The sequence below is a fragment of the Chrysoperla carnea genome, chromosome X, assembly GCF_905475395.1.
Source record: "Chrysoperla carnea chromosome X, inChrCarn1.1, whole genome shotgun sequence".
NCBI lineage: Eukaryota > Metazoa > Arthropoda > Insecta > Neuroptera > Chrysopidae > Chrysoperla > Chrysoperla carnea.
The window spans coordinates 17868449-17886833 of record NC_058342.1 but is presented as its reverse complement, the minus strand read 5'-3'; the positions used below and the strand labels follow the sequence as shown (position 1 = coordinate 17886833).

The window sequence follows — 18385 nt, the reverse complement described above, 5'->3', positions numbered from 1 at the left end:
TTGCTATACAAACTACTTCAAACTTCTCTTCAATTGATATACATCAAATCCCTATCCCTTCCTTATCTATTATAAATGTGAAAATAAGCATGTTTATTTGTTTGTGCGTTCGTTTCTTACGCTTTCAAGCTAAAACTAGCGAATGGTTTTTAATGAAACTGTACAGCAATATAGCTGATATATCAGAATAACACAAGTTATTCTGATATATAAGTATTATTCTGATTAAGTTATAAGTTATAAGATATATTTTTTTTTTTAAATAAAAAAATTGTATTTAATTTGACATTTACCATTTTTTAAATTTTACATGTATCTTTAATTTATTTACTGTTTTAAATTTTTACAGAATTTTTTATTTTATGGTTGAAATCATAATTTTGAACCATAAAATAAAATAAAAAATTCTGTAAAAATTTAAATTGTAAATGTGAAATGTAAAATTCATGGCCAACTTTTCTGATATACTCAATGAATTTTGACTAGTTTACATTTTAAAAAAATGAAAACTGTGTATATCAAGACAGGATGGAGCTTATACAGCGGTGGTTTTCCTTAAGCCCAGTGAAGCGCGCGGGTATCAATCTAGTATGTTAATAAAAAAGTCGAAAATATCTCGAAACTGATTCCTCATTCTTCTCTACTCCTTTTGTAATTTGGGCACATTTTGGGCACAGTCGAAAATATCTCGAAACTGATTCCTCATTCTTCTCTACTCCTTTTGTAATTTGGGCACATTTTGTAATAGTTACCATTTTTATCAATAAAAACATGTGTTCATATCATTTGAATCGTAATAAAAAAAAACATTTACTACCACCACAATAAAAACAAAAGTTAATAGGTGTTTCCGGTAATCATGTCGGAAGTTTTGCCATACACACCAGTTGAAAATCATTGTAATTCTTGTAATAACAATTATTGTGGTATAATTATTATACACTTTTCTTTATGATAAAATGTTTTTTAACATATTACACAGACCGCAAAATAGTGATGGACTGACACTAATTTGAATCTAGAATTAATTCATTTAACTCAACAAAAATTATAATCGTTAAATCAACCATTATTTTTTTATGCCCTGTATATATGAAATCAGTTTTGGCCCCCATTTCTCGCTCAGAATCATATTGCCAGATCCCGAAGCTGCAGAATCTTTAGTAATTTAGATCGCGAGATAGTTAGCTTCACAGTTCGCGTTTTTTCATTCAAAGCATGAAATACTTACTGTCGTCCCCGCTATTTCTTACGATATGAAAAAATTCTCCCAACGGAATTACAAAATTGGAAAGTTGAATAGAATGTTTTTAGAATAAAATATTTAAAAAAAAAATTAAAATTTTAATTTAATTTAATAGTAAGCATCATTAAGTTCTTAGACTTAATTTCTCGTTAAATTCTGTGAAAAAGAAATTTTACCATAGCTGTAGCATAAAAACTGCGTGCTTTACCATGCTAAAAATACCTTAAGTTTCAAGTTGTGGCGCTTAGAAATATTCACAAAAACGTCTAATTCGTCTATTTCCGCTTGTCTATCGGACATGTTGACTCAAAAACAAGAAGATATATAAAAATGATATATGAAATTTACGTCTTGATCGCATGATCAAGACGTAAAAAGAAAGTTTGAGTTTGTAAACGAGCAATTTATTTCGATTAGGTCATGGTTCCGTAGGACGCTTCTTATAAACCGTAACAGATATAACAAAATTTTAAATGTAAAAAATGTTGTATATCATGAAAGCCAATTAAGGAAGAAAAAATTAACTTATATATTTAAGCCCGGCTCAATCGGTAGAGCATGAGACTCTTAGTCCCAGGGTCGTGGGTTACTTATTGTTCTTCACCGTTATTATGTTATAGAGATTGCAAAAAATTTGACATTGCGTGGCGAAGGAGAAGAAAAAAGTCCAAAAAGAAGAAATTTCCTTTGACGTATTTTATGGATGACCCCCTTTTTTAAAAAATGACGCAAAAGAAGGGGTGTTATAAATTCAACGTGCGCATCTGTGGCATCGTACGGATGAACGAATTATTTATTTAGCTTCTTTTGTTTGATAGGCGATTCGATAGAGAGTGTTCTTTGCTTCAACACAATAAAATTATTCAGATTGGGGAGAGCTCAGATTTTCAAGGAAAAAGCCGTATTATTCAATGTTTTTAGGGCGCTGATTATCTCTGTAATCCCTTCAAAATATATAGGTCGTTGTTGAAAATTTTTATATAAGTTCAGATAGTGCTTAAGGTGATTTTAAATCTACAGTATTGTAATTAAGTTTTGGTTTATTGCACGATACATACATATAAACCTAATAGTTGATTTATGGTCAAATAATATGTTATTTTTAGCTTTAAAATACCACCAAACTACAAAAATACATTATATATTGTGTACAAGTGCTGCTTATAAATTTGATAATATATCTATCTCTCTTCAGTCATCTATACCCTAACTTTTTTTATCACACTCTCTAGATTTTTTGATATAGAAATATTCAATTGAAAAGGATGACTTATATGATTCATCATTTTTTTCAGCCAACTTTGAACGATATAATAATAATATAAAGCCCGATGATCTAGGAATTTTCTTTGATTTTTGGAAACTTTGTTAATAAAAAAAAAAAAAAGTTTTTATAAAGTTTTATTGAAATCCCTAGTATTATTCCATTCTTGCATATCTCTTTAAAAAAAACCTGTGGACGCTATCAATTACATGTATTATCAAACTTTATGATTGCACCGGAAAGAAATATCAACAAACAGTAAAAAACCAAATATCTTAATAAAATATCAACCTTTTTTCTACACTTAAATCATTTACATTGCTTCTAATACGGGGTAAATTTCATATTTTGACATATGACAATCTTTTGTTTTCAATAATATAAATTTATAATTTTATAGATACTTCTTTTCTCAAAACTAGCAAATGTGACTTGTTAGAAACACCTCATTAAGAGATTGATAAATTCAAAAATAATTTAAATACTGACAAATATGCTCATTTGTCTCAAGTTTTCCAAATCTGTTGTTTTTTTAACTCAATAGATGGCAAAAATACTTTATTAGTCAATAGAAGTTCAATATATTTGCTAAAATAGAAGAGAAAAGGAACATGGTCAACTCTGTTACACAGTATACAGTCAAGTGTATATATCTTTCTGAATAAGCTATTCGAACTAATCAAGACATTTCTAGTGTTTCTCTCATATGAAGAAATAAAGAGAATTTTAGGTAGGGTGGTTTAAACGCATGTTTTGTATTTCAACCATTAACTTGTCGGGGTTATACAGCCCCTGTATGTATATATCTCGTATTCGGATACCAAATGATATAAAATAGATATAAAATAATTATAGACCGATCTGGACCGATTTAAAAGAATTTCAATCAAATAGGCATTGTTAAAAATCTAGAAAGTCTTTCAGATATCTTTAGATGCTATACAGGTAAACAATTTTTAAAAAGGATTCGAATTTAAGAGACTTAAACATGAATATTTTAGCTTACTGTGTAAACCCTTAAATACAATCTGCGCTTAAGAAAATTAAAGAAAATCGACCATTAATTTTTAATTCTTCGGGTATTTTTATATATTTTGATCCACAATATATAAAAATCGTAACAATTTGATGATTATATGAGTAGTTATCGAGATATCATCGAAAATTTCACACAGAATATCTCAGACAAATTAGTGTATACCATATTTTACGAATTTTCCGCGTGGATCGGATCTTGTACCCTATTGTATGAGTGCCCTAACCATAAGGCAACCAGTTCATTAATTGTTGTATAAGACGCCATGACTGAATTTAACCAGGTCGCTAGTTGTATTGCACCGTTTAGTAAAAAGGGTTTTCGTGGCATTTTGTGTTAACATAATGTTTTTTTTTAAACCTTTTTTTTTTTTACATCAATATCCCAAAAAATCTTAGAACAGTTATCCTTTAATTATATTAAAGATAAGCATCTAAATAATGTTTTATTCATATTTCTAAAAAACTGTGTTCACATAATAATTAATACACCAAAAAAAGCTTAAAGTTTAAAGAATTTATGTATATAAAAAAAAAATACATGTTATCGATAGGCAATTATCAAAAAATATTAACGATTAATCATAATTCACATTGTAATTTTCGTATGTTTCATTAAGAGTATGATCACTTTAAAAAGCATTAACAGATGTCATTGGCATCGCATCGGTTAACAAGTTTATGTCTTAAAAAATTGTTTTTATAAAATAGACAATAGAGTCCGAAAATTTTAAATAGTTCGGCGCTTTAAGCCGTTGCCAAATCTATTATTTTCATTATGATAGAGAAGATTTCTAGAGTATAATATGTCGATAATATAGGAATTATAACTAAAGTTACTAATCAAATGAATGATCAAAATACTATTTATTTTTTTTGTAATACAATTTTATGTATTATTAATTGTTATAAAATCAGTTCAATTATTATGATAAATTATGGTAATGTGTGTATTAAATTTTGTATCCTATTTAAAATTTTGAAAAAATAGATGGTCTGTTGACAACCCATACTATATTAAGCTCACTGTGTATAAGTTCTTAAGAAATAATTCATCAAATATTATAGATCATTCTATACAAATATATATAAAGAAAATAAAAAACTTTTGTGTGTTAATAAAATTAAAATATACAATTTATTTATACGAAGATTGATAGCCAATAAAAGTTTTTCACTAACGAAAAAAAAGTCAATGAAAAATTTCTTTTTTTTTTCCATTTCTTAATATTTCTTTAAATTTCTTTTTTATTATTTTTTAATAGTATCTTCTAATTGTATAGTCAGTGCTAAAAGTACGCACAGGCAGGGACTCTTTTTTAACGAATTTTAACTTAAAACTATAAAATTTTATCTCGTTCTCACCTCTCAACCCCTCCCCTACAATGAGACTTAATATTTTGGAAGAACCATTCAGGGATAGCTTTAGAATACCTAAAAATATTTCAATACGATAGCGCTTAATTTCAGTTTCAAAATATTTTAGTTTGAATTTGGTTCGAAAAACTAGCCTCATTATATTTTAATAAAAATATACCTCAGTCATTTCTCTGTAAAACTATTGACTATAATCGTAAATCAACAATCACTTTCTTTCAAATCAACACTTTTTGTAAATAATAATTTATAAGCAGCACTTGCACACAATGAATTATAAATTTTTGTAGTTTCGTGATATTGTAAAGCCAAAAATAACTTACTTACTTACTTGACGACAAAACATGTATTTGGCTTATATATATGTACCGTGCAATAAACCAAAACTTTTATTACAATACTTTAGACTAACAATCACCTTAAAATCTCAGGACGTAATAGGCTAGAACCATCTTATAAACCGTTAGAGGTAGAACAAAAGTATAAATGTAAAAAATATTCCTTATAAAAAATTAACAATTTTTGTTTGAAACATTTTTTCGTAAACATGACTTTTGGAGTAAGTTTTTATCATAAGATTTTTCATACCTTAACATATACGTCATAGAAAATAGTATTTACTGCTCTCAAAAATTATATTTTCTCACCTCCGTGCAGATAGTTGTCTACTTTCGTGCCTCTGTGTAAAACGAAATTACCGCTTTGCGCCGGGTAGAAAAACAGTATACACACCACGGAAGCAAGTAAAAAATGTATCAAATCTCATAATTATGAGACAAATATTCTTTACTTTTGCTCCCTAGGTGTGTAAGAACTATATGTTGAAACACAAAGTATATAAGTAGTTTTTAATTTTTTTTTTTAATTGCTTTTTGGAAGAAAGCTATCAGGGTTCTTTTTTTCGCATAATCTATGGTTTCATAATCTATGAAACCATAGACTATGCGAAAAAAAAGACATAGCTGACCGCTGTCTTCAAATATAAATTCCAAACATAACTTATTATGTAAGTTATCTTTCAACATACCATTTTCGCGAGTTGTACAAACTTTTTAACGTATACGAAAATATGTATGTTAAATGTTCGTATGTGGCGACATCTGACGATAAAATCATAAACTAGTCCTTGAAGAACATGTTGCCCATATCTAAAACCGCTGACCTTTGCAATGTGTCAGCACCAGATTAATGCAATTTATATAACGAAATTTTTATGCAAAAAATAGAGCGAAGCATAATAGTTTAATATAGGATATTTTTTTCTTTAAAATTAAATCATTATACCATGCATATATGTAATATGCAAGGTATACTATGTAAGTTTAGTCCCAAGTTTGTAACGCTTAAAAATATTGATGCTACGCACAAAAGTTTGGTAAAGGTGTTCATAGAATCACCTAATTAGTCAATTTCCGGTTGTCTGCCCGTCTGTCTATGCGTCTGTTTGTTCGTCTGTCTGTCAACACGATAACTCAAAAACAAAAAGAGATATCAAGATGAAAGATTTTATAGCGCACTCAGGACGTAAAAAGTGAGGTCGAGTTCGAAAATTAGCAATATAGGCCAATTGGGTCTTGGGTCCGTAGACAGGGTTGCCAGATTCGAAGAATAATATAACCTAACGGAAAGCATGTAAACTACAATCTATAATTTTTCTGAAAACCGGTCTCTTTCGGTTTATTTTTTTCAGCCAGCCTGTCACTCAAAGCCAGCGTCAAGCGTCATCATGAAGTTACATTTTGTAATTTTGACGCTGCACATAGTCCTATTTTTTGCAGCTAGGTAAAATCTGAATCAGTCGCTGAAAGCCAGTATCAAGCGTCATCATGAAATTACATCTCTATAAACGCGAAATAACTTTTAATTTGATGAAAAAGTCAGAGTAATTTCAAAATTTCGCCCAGAAGAGTTATTCAGAGTTAATTAAACTTAGTAAAAGAGTTACTAAGACTTCTTAAATATTATAAAAAATATTATAAAAAAGGAAACTCTGAAAAAGTCTTAGAAACTTTAAAAAAGTATTAAGAACTCTGTATAACTCTGAATTAGACTAGTCCGAAAACGTTGAGAAATTCAAAGTTCCTAAGACTTTTTCAGAATTTCTTATTCCTTCTTCAAATATTTTTTCCACCAGGGACAAATAAAGAGTTTTTCTTAACATAAATACCCAATAGTTATATGTATTACTTTTACAGCTTACGTGTTTTTAAACCAGGGAGCAGCACTAACTAATGTTGCTTATGTCGTTATGTCAAATAAGTAATAACATGCCGGTTTAAAGTTAACCTAAACATCTAAAATGGTATGGTATAATTAATAATATTTCATTAAATAATTAATGTTTAATTGGTTTTTTTTTTTATTTATCTGCAGTTATTTTATTCGTTTTTCAAGTCGTTAGTTGGGAAAGATGTTGTAGTTGAATTGAAAAATGATTTAAGGTTTGTAAGAAGTTCTTGATATGATTCAAATTCATTTTAATATAAATTGTTGTGTTATTTTTAGTATTTGTGGGACTTTACATTCCGTTGATCAATATTTAAACATCAAGTTGACGGACATCAGTGTTACAGATCCTGATAAATATCCTCATATGGTAAAGTATATCATATTACAAGTGAAATTTACAAAATTTAAAAAACCCCCGACGAGTTTTAGTTGTAGTTGGGGAGTTTTAGTCACTTTTTTTTTTTACAAATTACGAAAAAAACTATGCATCAAATAAAATAAAAACTTTGAATAAAAATTCTAGCTGATTAAAGGTTAAAGTGTTTATACCTTAATAAACAACTGTGGAAAATTTCAAAGATGCATTAATTTTTTCCTTTTAGATATTAAGTTTAATTGTACTATTTCAGTTGTCTGTGAAGAATTCTTTTATTCGTGGATCGGTTGTCCGATACGTTCAGTTGCCTGGTGATGAGGTTGATACTCAGCTATTACAGGATGCCGCTAGGAAAGAAGCTACGGTGGCAACTAGATAAATTACCTTTGGAATTAAGTGCTTATTGGAATTATATGCTGAATTAAAGTTTTTATTGTAATCTATTTGTACCGAATGAAAGTCGTTTTATTTTGAATGAATGTAATCATTTAACAAGCAATTAAAATTTATAAATAATAAAAAATTGTTGTTTTTTCAAAGAACAACCTTTATCTTTAAAAAGATAAAGGTACCGTGTGTCATTTAAAATGAGGTTATGGAATAATAAACTTTTTTGTTTTTTGTCCCTCCTTTTTACAATTTGACGCTGGACTTAGTTCTATTTTTTCAGCTAGGTAGGTTCCTTAGGTCATCATGAAGTTACATCTTTTAAATTTGACGCGGCACATTAGACCTCATCTTGTAAACCGTTAGAGACAGAACAAAAGTTGAAATGTAAAAAAATAACAAAGTAAACATGTTTTGTATATATGTATGTATTTGTTTATTACAATGTACACTGAAAAAGTAAGAAGAAAGATACTCATTTTACTTTGTGTGTAGGAATGGTTATCTTTCTTTACTGATATTACCTAAAAAACCAACGATTGCGTAATCAACATTGTTTATACATGATATTTCAACAATTAAGTCATTCAGATGTTTGTTTTCACTTATTTTTATCTCAGTGGAGGCTGCAAGTTTCACGTTAATAAATCATGAAGAATCAATTTTGATTTCCACTTGTTTTTCTTTTATTGGATATTTTCAAATAACAGCTTGCTATGTAACAACAGCATAAACGAAAAAATAAACAAGATGACAAAATACATGTTTTATAATTGGATAGCAAAATCTATAGGAGAGATATAGCACACAAGTAATTTGACGCAATATTTTCCGAAAAATTTTTCCTCGAAATAGAATACAATAAAAAGATGCGTACGTATACACAAAATTATATACGAAAAAGACAGATTTTAGTGGGGTGTCGATATGACATGAAAGCACAAAAAACGTAAATTATTGGTTACAAATATATTATTTTAGTATTGTATTTCCTTAATATAAGTTCAGTAAAATCTACTATGAACAACACCAAGTTGCCTCCATATACAGGTTGTTTACTATGTAATAATAATAATAAATTTATTGACCTGCCGTTAGGTTAATCAAATACATTACAAAAAAAAATCATAAATCAAAATATAAATATTCTAATAGTTCTGTAAATATTAAAAAAAAAATAGATATTCTTAATTCTAATTAATCTAATAAAACTGGTATATAAAGACCATGAGACATGGACCAACAGGCTTAAAACCGTTCCGTACGTTTTTCTAGGATAAAATTTAAACATTTATATATTATCCGGGCATTATCTTCTGTACCGCAGCTTAATATTTGGATTGTTTAACCCTAAATCCAGGACCATTTCCCGCTCTTTCCCTTCTGTGCCTTGACATTTTACAATAAGATGCTGTACACTCTCAATGCTCTCGTTGCATAAAACACATAGCCTTTCCCCATTCCCTTTTTTGATTTCCCGATTGAATCTGTACATTCTAAAATTGGTAAAAAGTCTTCTTACTTCTTTATCTTTTATGTCCAGATATTTCGCGACATTTTCATAGCGAGGTAACTTTTTGAACAAATCTAAACTACTTCTTTTTTCCATTTCTGATAATGTGTATTGCAACCAGTCTTCATAAACAATTAGTTAATGTGTATTGCAATTAGTCTTAGAACGTTGGACTATTTGGACATAGGTTCCGGGTTCGAATCCAGGCAGCGGCAGTGTGGACAATTTATAATTAATGGGAGAGCAGAATTTATAACATTGTCGTCGCTTGGATAAGAACGAAGTAACCTACTCCACCCACATCAAAAATGTAATTGTAAATATGTTTGTAATTGAACAAATAAAGATTAACAAATAATGTTGTGGGTGGCCTCTGTAATAAGGCATATGTCATAAAAATGGAGGTTAAACCCCCATTATTATTATTATTATTCATATACACAAATCACAGACTTATATGGCCCATCCATAAAATTATATTAAACAAGTGAAAACAAACAATTGACTGAGTGAATTGTTGAAATATCATGTATGGACAATGTTTGTTACGCATGCGTTTGCTTTTTTACGTTATGTATGCAAAGTAAGATAATCACTTCATCAATGGATATAGTATGAGCTATAAAAAACAAACACATACATAATATATGTAACGTTTAAATTAAAAATATATAAAATATTTGTATACACACTGTATAATAGTTTCTAACCTAATTTGCGTCCACACAGACAAACCGTGATGTTTACAAAAAAAATTTTCAAGCAACTTGTTTATTTTTTTATAGGGAATATTTTATACTTTTAAACTTTTGTTCTATCTCCAAAAGTTCTAACGGACAAGATGGGTCCTACGGACCCGAGACTCAACTGACCTATATTGCTCATTTACGGACCCGGTCTCATTTGTTACGTCCTGACCACACGTTTAAAATTCCTGCTTGATATTTTTTTTCGTTTTTGAGTGATCGTGTTCACAGACGGACGGACGGACAGCCAGAAATGGACTAATTAGGTGATTCTATGAACATCTGTACCAAACTTTTGTGCGTAGCATCAATATTTTTAAGCATTACAAACTTGGGACTAAACTTAGTATACCTTGCATATTACATATATGCATGGTATAATGATTTTATTTTAAAGAAATATCCTATATTAAAATATTGTGCTCCGCTCTATTTTTTGCATAAAAATTTCGTTATCTGGTATAATTAATCTGGTGCTGACACATTGCAAAGGTCAGCGTTTTTAGATATGGGCAACATCTCCTTCAAGGACAACAGATAGTTTATGATTTTATCGTCAGATGTCGCCACATACGAAACATTTAACATACATATTTTCGTATACGTTAAAAAGTTTGTACAACTCGCGAAAATGGTATGTTGAAAGATAACTTACATAATATAAGTTATGTTTAGTATTTATATTTGAAGACAGCATTCAGCTATGTCTTTTTTTTCGCATAGTCTATGGTTTCATAGATTATGCGAAAAAAAAGAACCCTGATAGCTTTCTTCCAAAAAATCAATTAAAAAAAAAAAAAAAAATTATAAACTACTTATATACTTTGTGTTTCAACATATAGTTATTACACATCTAGGGAGCAAAAGTAAAGAATATTTGTCTCAAGAACATGAGAATCGTTTCTGAGTTGACAGTTTTGATCGTGTCGACAGACAGACGGGCAGACAATCAGACGGACAGCCGAAACTATACCAAACACTTATAATAAAATTTTGTTCGTAGCATCAATAATTTTAAGCGTTTCAAACTTAGGACTAAACTTAGTATAACTTAATAAATTTCATATATCATACATGGTACAAAAAACGAAACGTCTGAAATAAAACTCATGGACAGTACGAGTAGGTAAAAGTATTCATTACGTGTCTTCTTCTATATAGTTAAGAGTAATCGTTAGGCGTGCGTTTCCTTAGCAAAAATTCCCTTCATGGAATTTCAGAAATCAAGAATATCAAGGACAAAGGAGCCGAGGCAGATTCAGTTCTTGCATAAAAACCACCAGTTGAAAATGAGAAAACGTCGCGTTAAAATTTAAGCACCGATGTTCAATAGTCAACTTTCCCCATACGTGTTCGCTATTTTAACACGTAGCCTCTTCACAGCATGTGAATGTGGAGTATACGGAGGTATAAAATACTACTTCGTTATATTGTGAATTTGAACAAATCTTTATTGCGTTTCTCGACCATCTGTTAATAAAGACGTGTCTTTGAGTAACGATAGCTGACACGCTTTCAATGGAAAAACAAAAAATATGTTTTTCTCTTTAATCTGATTAAATGTGTTATAATATTTGAATAAAAAATTCTTTACTTTTTGAAATTTACTTGACTTGTTTGTTTATACCTTTTAATGATTCAAAAAGAATTAAATTTGATAGCTTGATAATATACTAATTAACTTTCGGAATTACCTAATAGTACAGTGGCCAAGGGTGGTTCGTTCCATATTCGTTTTACCTTTTTTCACTTATACTTCTTCTTACAGTTTTCATGTGCTGATTGTGATTTTGGATTGCTACAATTTCAATTTTTTATAAACAAATCAATTTTAGTCTCATATTTCTGGTTTTGCTACCATAATCTTGTATTAAAATATTTATACATTCATGAATTAATGCCCATTTTTTTGCTCATATCGTCTCTCTTAATAAAACTTGTGGGTGTCGTATGACCAGATCTTCTCATTTTATTGAGAAGATCTTACCAAAACAGGATAAATCATTATTTAACATTTCTGAAGTTAAATAATTGAATATAACGAAAAAATGTGTTAATTTATCTATATCTATCTTGTTTATGAGCTTCAACAATCCTTGTTATTATCCTTTTAAGGGGGGCTTGCAATTGTAGCGGTCCTCCTCTAAAGATGCTCAAAATTGATTCAAAGTCTTAGTACTATTAGTAATGATGTGCTAGTTTGACTTGAATGACTTGTCAAAATATTAATTAATGATGTGCTAATCTGTTTGTTTAACCTTGCCCAGCCATTTCTATTGACTGGTTATATGAAAGCAAACGCTTCCCCCTCAAAAACCCCTATGCTACTGTAAAATTAAGTTCGGGACTTAACACAGGCTAGTATTAATAGATTAATAGAATGATTGAAGAAGATAGAAGTCTTAGAGTGTTTTGCAGTATAAAAAGCAGTCGATTCGTACGACATTGTAATCGAAATGTAATAAAGAACGATTTGTCAATAAATGTATAATATTCCTCAAAAAATTATTAGGATTCCTTTATCTAAATTCTAAATATATCTAATGAATTCACATGAACAGCGCAAAAATTTTGTTCGGTCTTTTAAGCGATTTTAGAAAAAATGTACATTTAAAAATTTTTTCTTATAATTGATATTCCGTACCTGTCAGGTTGCACCTTCTAGCCAATTGGCTAGCGATATCCCTGCTTTGTAGTAGTTGTCCTTTGTAGCAGAATTTATAAAAAGCAACACCTTATTTTTCGAAATATCACATGTACAAAATAAGAATTATGTATAAAAAGTTGAAGCGTAGCAAATTTTTATAAAACAAGTGAAAACAAACAAATAACTGAGTTAATTGTTGAAATACCATGCATAAACAGTGTTGATTACTTTATCACATTACACATACATACATGTCACACATATATAACTGATATTCCCATATAATACATATTATACAATTTACGCCTAATTTGCGCCCTCCCGGGTAAACAGTGATATTTACGAAAAAATGTTTGAAAAGGAGTTGTTTATTTTTTATAAGGAACATTTTTTAACTTTAAAATTTTGTTCTTACTGTTTTCAAGATGGGTCCTACGGACCCAAGATCCAATTAACCTATGTTGCTCACTTTTTATGTCATAATATCGTGATGACAAACGGCCAGACGGACAACCGAAAATGGACTAAATAGATTATTTTATGTAGCTTTTTCACCTCGCTTTTGATAATATCAATATTTTTAAGCGTAACAAACTTGGGACTAAACTTAGTAAACCTTGGTATATATTACACACGTATATGTTATAAAAGCGGACGTAAGGAAGTGACGCGCTATTACCTTTATTTTTCAAAACTTTTAACTTAGGAGATATTTTAGAAAAATTCGAAATAGGTACATCTAATTGATCTATTAATATTATAATTCAAAATTTGGTCGCTTTACTAAATGTAGATTAGGGATTTTGGAAAAAATAGACCGAAAAAATTTCTGTAATAGTGTCCCATTTTTGAACGCAAGGCCTAACTATATATTCGACAAACCCAACCAGTTCGTAATTACAACAATACTCCTGGTCTATAAAGTTTTCGGTTCTTTTTTAGCAACCGAACTCAAAAAAACGGGTGTTATAAGTTTGCCGCTATGTGTGTGTGTCTGTGTGTTTGTCTGTCTGTGGCATCGTAGCGCCTAAACGGATGAACCGATTTTAATTTTTTTGGTTTCATTTGAAAGGCTATGTCTCAAGTGCGAGCTTAGAATTACCCGAAAAAACTAAAAAATAGACAATGATCTCAAAATCAATTAAGTTTGGAAAATGCATGACAAATAATTTTAACATATGAATAATTAGTATGGAAATGATTGGTCAAATAAACCTCGCTCAATTCACTTCGAAAAGTGAAATGGTAAAATGGTAATTCAAAGCAATAATTCAATAGAATAAAGTCAACTCAAATATTTCAATTTTAATTAAAATATTTCCAAAAATTGGTCCCAAAAAATGATAGCTCTCTAAGTATTTTCTCATTTTATCTGATGTCCTTGACCATCACTTTGATATTGATTTAAAAAGGAATGTTATAAGTTTAAAGTCTTTATCTGTGCATTTATGACGACTTTATTGAGAACATTTTAAAGCTAAGTTTCCAAAAATCGGTTTACAAGAATTAAGTCACATTTGTCAAGGGGTTTTAAAATTTTGTAAATTTCATTTGTTCGGTTGTTTTATTTGTTCATCACAACTGATCTTCATATGTAAGGACAACCCCTTATAACTGAAAATAGATCGGACATTGTGGGTTGAGCCTTAATAAACAACAACATCGTAAAGTGATGATAATATTTTTATTTTTTTTTTTGTATGAGAGATTTATTTATCGGACAATCATAAAAATTTCATTTGGTATAAAAAAAATAGATCTTATTACGCAATTGTGGTTAACGGAACTCAATTTGCAAACAATTGAATTAGTTACAACGTTATGTTTGCTGGAAAGGAAACCATATAATAAAATAAATGTGGAAATAACAGTTTAAAAAACGTTATTTGTGATCATAATTTGCTACAAAAGTTTGAACTAAGAAAGACCTTTTCTTGTTGTAAAAATAATAACATATAAAAAAACATATGTCAAGCATTGACGATAAACCGTATCAGGAAGGGTTCATGTGCATTAAAAGTGTATTCAGAACCTTATTTACATTCATACCAAATACAGGATGACTTTTAAGTTGACATATGCTTGAATCTCGAAATTTAATCAAGGAAAATAATATTAGTTTCAAAGACACACATCTTAGTTTCGAATTTGATTTTCAAGTTCAATTAAAACCTCACTCTGTTTCATAACTGATAAACAGATGAACGCTTTCGTCAGAAAGTTGTTCTTTATAAATAGGCAAACGTTTTTTAATTGAATCATTTTTTGTTGAGACAGTAATTGATAGCAAAAATCTTGCTTTTTGTGCGTTTTCTCATTCAATTTGAATTAAAATGGTTTTTGTAGAAAAACGAATCACTTTATTGGATTTATTGGAAATTTTTTTTTAGAAGATTGCCTAGATCTCGTAGAAACAATTATATGAATAAAACTTTTCAGTTTGTTTTTGCCTAAACTGTACAGTTTGCGGAAAAATGTTTCGGACAAAAAATGTTACTTTTTTAATCAATAACAACTTTTTAGTTTAAAGTGTTGATCTATAGATTACCAGTTATGAAGTAGAATGAGCTTGAAAACCTATGATGTGCGTCTAGACAACCAACATTTTTCTTTTTAGGCATTTTTATCGATAAAAGCTTTTTTTCGAATTTAAAGAATATGTCAATTTTAACAAGTGAAAACAAACAATTGACTGAGTTAATTGTTGAAATACCATGTATAGACAGTGATGGTTACTCTATGACTTTACATATATACCTAATGCATGTCACATTTCGATATCTCATTTCGTTTCTGAGTTACCGTGCTTACGGACAGACAGACGGACAGTCGTACAGACAACCGCAAATGGACTAATAGGGTGATTCTATGAACACCTTTACCAAAATTGTTTTCGTAGCAACAATATTTTTAATCGTTACAAACTTGGGAATAAAATTAATATACTGTGATATATTTCATATATACATGGTATAAAAAGCATTCTGTATACAGAGTAGGTGTATGTATTCTTTGTACAGTTTTTCATTTTATTTATATTGACTATAATGAATTTTTCCATACAATCCCAGTTTTCGGAATAGCCCTGGTCTTATTGAGTTCTGATTATCGAGATAACTGTATATCATATTTTAACTTTTTTTTTTTTAAATTTAGGACTTTACTCTTTATATTACATTTGCAAAGACCTATACAAACCTATCACAATAGAGTGTGTCCTTTAAAACTTCAGCTAGGACCTCCTTCACCACAATTTCACGTCATATATTTGAAATAAATTTCGTTCAATACCTTTATCGAACTTTCGTTATTCTTGAAGAATTTTAAAGTCCTGAGTAAGCTATCGATCTAACTATTGCAGTTTTTGGGGTTTCATTTCACGCAATATTCATCTGAGGGAATTTTTTTTAAAAATCGTTATTGAACTGTAAATGGCAAAGTTTTGACATATTTAAAATTTTAGGTGGATATCACAAAATTTAAAGGATTGTTGCTAACAGAACCATAAAACGTACTGAATCTAAAAAAAGATAAAAAGAAAATTTCGATATCATCGTATTGATAACTAAGGAAGGCTACATATCAATGAAGTATTTTCTGGTGTTTAATGTGAGATTGTACAACATTTATATATAAATAAAGGTATTTAAGACACAAAAACTTTATTTAGTTTAAATTAGTGGCTTTTTGGCCGCCGTTTTTCCAAAAAAAAAAAAATAATAATAATAAAAAGCGAAATAATTTTTTCTGGTTGCTGTGAGAAGCGGCAAATTGGGTCTTGGGTCTGTTTAAATGTAAAAAATGTTCCTTTTAAAAAATTAAAATATTAAAAAACTTTTGTTTGAAACATTTGTTCATAAACATAACTGATGTTTATCCGTGAGAGCGCTAATTGTTTAGTATGTATTACATGAGAATATCAGTTTTATATGTGTGTCATGTATGCATGTGTAATGTGACAGAGTATTTTATGAACACCCAATACTAAAGTTTTCAAAGGTCTCTAGGGTTACTGGATGTTTCTTTCTGCCGCTAGCTCAATTTGGAGGAGAGGAAATCCTTAGAAATGCTTTCATTCCCGGAAAGCTTCCCTAAAACCCTATAAAAAGTTGTATAAGGCTTATAAAACGAATTTTAAATACACCTCAGTTGTTTATCGATACTTTCGGGGGAAATATGACTAAAAAAAAAAAAAGAAGAATATAATCATTACTTATTGTTGTTGTTTACATTTAAGGTAGTACCAGCATGAAATCACTTTTCGACAGATTTGGCCGAATTTTTTTTCTCGGGTTTATAATAGCTTTATTTATGAATTCCTAAAATTTCATAATTTTTGACCGTTTAGATCGCGAGATATTTAAAGACAAAGTTCGCGATTTTGAGGGTCATGTCCCATTTAAAGCATGTAAAATGTCCGGTCTCTCCAACTATTTTTTATGATATTATTATATATTGAAGAAAAAGTAGAAAAAAATGTTTATACAATAAAATTCTAAAAAAAAAATTTAGAAATTAATTTTCACTTTCGAGATATTAATTTTGACGTAAATTGATCGAAATTGGGACATTGGCATAATTATTTCCCATTTTAAACGGTCAAAATTTCTGAAACTTTGGGAATTAATAGTAAGCATTATTAAATTCTTAAATTTAATTTTTCGTTAAATTCTGTCGAAAAAAAAATTGTACCATTGCTTTAACATAGAAACTGCAAATACCATGCTGGAAATACCTTAATCATGCACACGATATTTACATCATGGTCTATTCGACTAATTTTGATATATAATATGTTACACATTCGTAAACTAGATATTGACAAATATCTTGTCTAGTAATCTTCATTAAAGAGAATTGAATAGAATACACTCGAACCAGGACTCGAACCCGGACTTCTTGGATTCATGTCAAGCGCCCTACCAATTAGGCTATTCGAGTTCTAGACACGAATGCAATTTTTTCAACTCAATGAATTTTTTTAATTTGTTTATCCACTTATTTATTATTATTACTTACTGTTAAGAATATAATCATTGACTTAAAAAAATAGTGTATATCAGCCATTATGAATTTGATACGGTTAAAACTTTTTTAATGTACAAAAGATAATATTCAAATGAAATGTTTAAAAAATTTAAATTTATACGTTTGTTTAAGTCATAAATATCTGTCGAGCGTTTTACGTAAATTTGATAATATCCGCAGTTTTAACTACTTATGTTCTTTCTTTGATCGGCATTGCAGCTATATTTGAAGAAATCAGATATTACTCCAGGCTAGTATTAATAATATGTTTTATATATATGTATGGGTAGTTCTACGAACTAAAGAATTTTCGTTGTCTCGGCTAAAATTTCATGAAAAATTTGTAACAAATGAACTTTTACTGTTATTTTGACTTATTTCGGGTATAATTTACCTACAGTTTTTTTTTGCCGTAATTGTATTTTTTTGACGTAATTGCATTTCAAAATGGCAAATTCTTTGCAACCAGCAGTTAAAATCTAGATGAAAGTGCTACAAAGGTGTAATGTGACATATTTACTACTACATTAAGGTCAT

The 18385-nt window shown here is 29.2% G+C and overlaps 2 protein-coding genes across 2 annotated transcripts in view; one reads left to right on the top strand and one right to left on the bottom strand.

The window, feature by feature from the left end:
* Positions 1 to 18385, bottom strand: part of LOC123302983 (protein CEPU-1-like) — a 376328-nt gene that overhangs the window by 205751 nt on the left and 152192 nt on the right. The window lies entirely within an intron of this gene.
* On the top strand, positions 7107 to 7985 carry LOC123302243 (U6 snRNA-associated Sm-like protein LSm2). Its single transcript, XM_044885097.1, has 4 exons — positions 7107 to 7224; positions 7296 to 7363; positions 7428 to 7518; positions 7781 to 7985. Exons 1-4 carry the CDS (start codon positions 7222 to 7224, stop codon positions 7904 to 7906), a joined length of 288 nt encoding a protein of 95 aa, XP_044741032.1. The 5' UTR covers positions 7107 to 7221; the 3' UTR covers positions 7907 to 7985.

What these genes read in the sequence shown, in the direction of transcription:
- LOC123302243 (XM_044885097.1), top strand. An exon ending in GAATTGAAAAATGATTTAAG is followed by an intron (nt 7,364 to 7,427) that starts GTTTGTAAGAAG and finishes TGTTATTTTTAG; the next exon opens with TATTTGTGGGACTTTACATT. An exon ending in CTGATAAATATCCTCATATG is followed by an intron (nt 7,519 to 7,780) that starts GTAAAGTATATC and finishes GTACTATTTCAG; the next exon opens with TTGTCTGTGAAGAATTCTTT.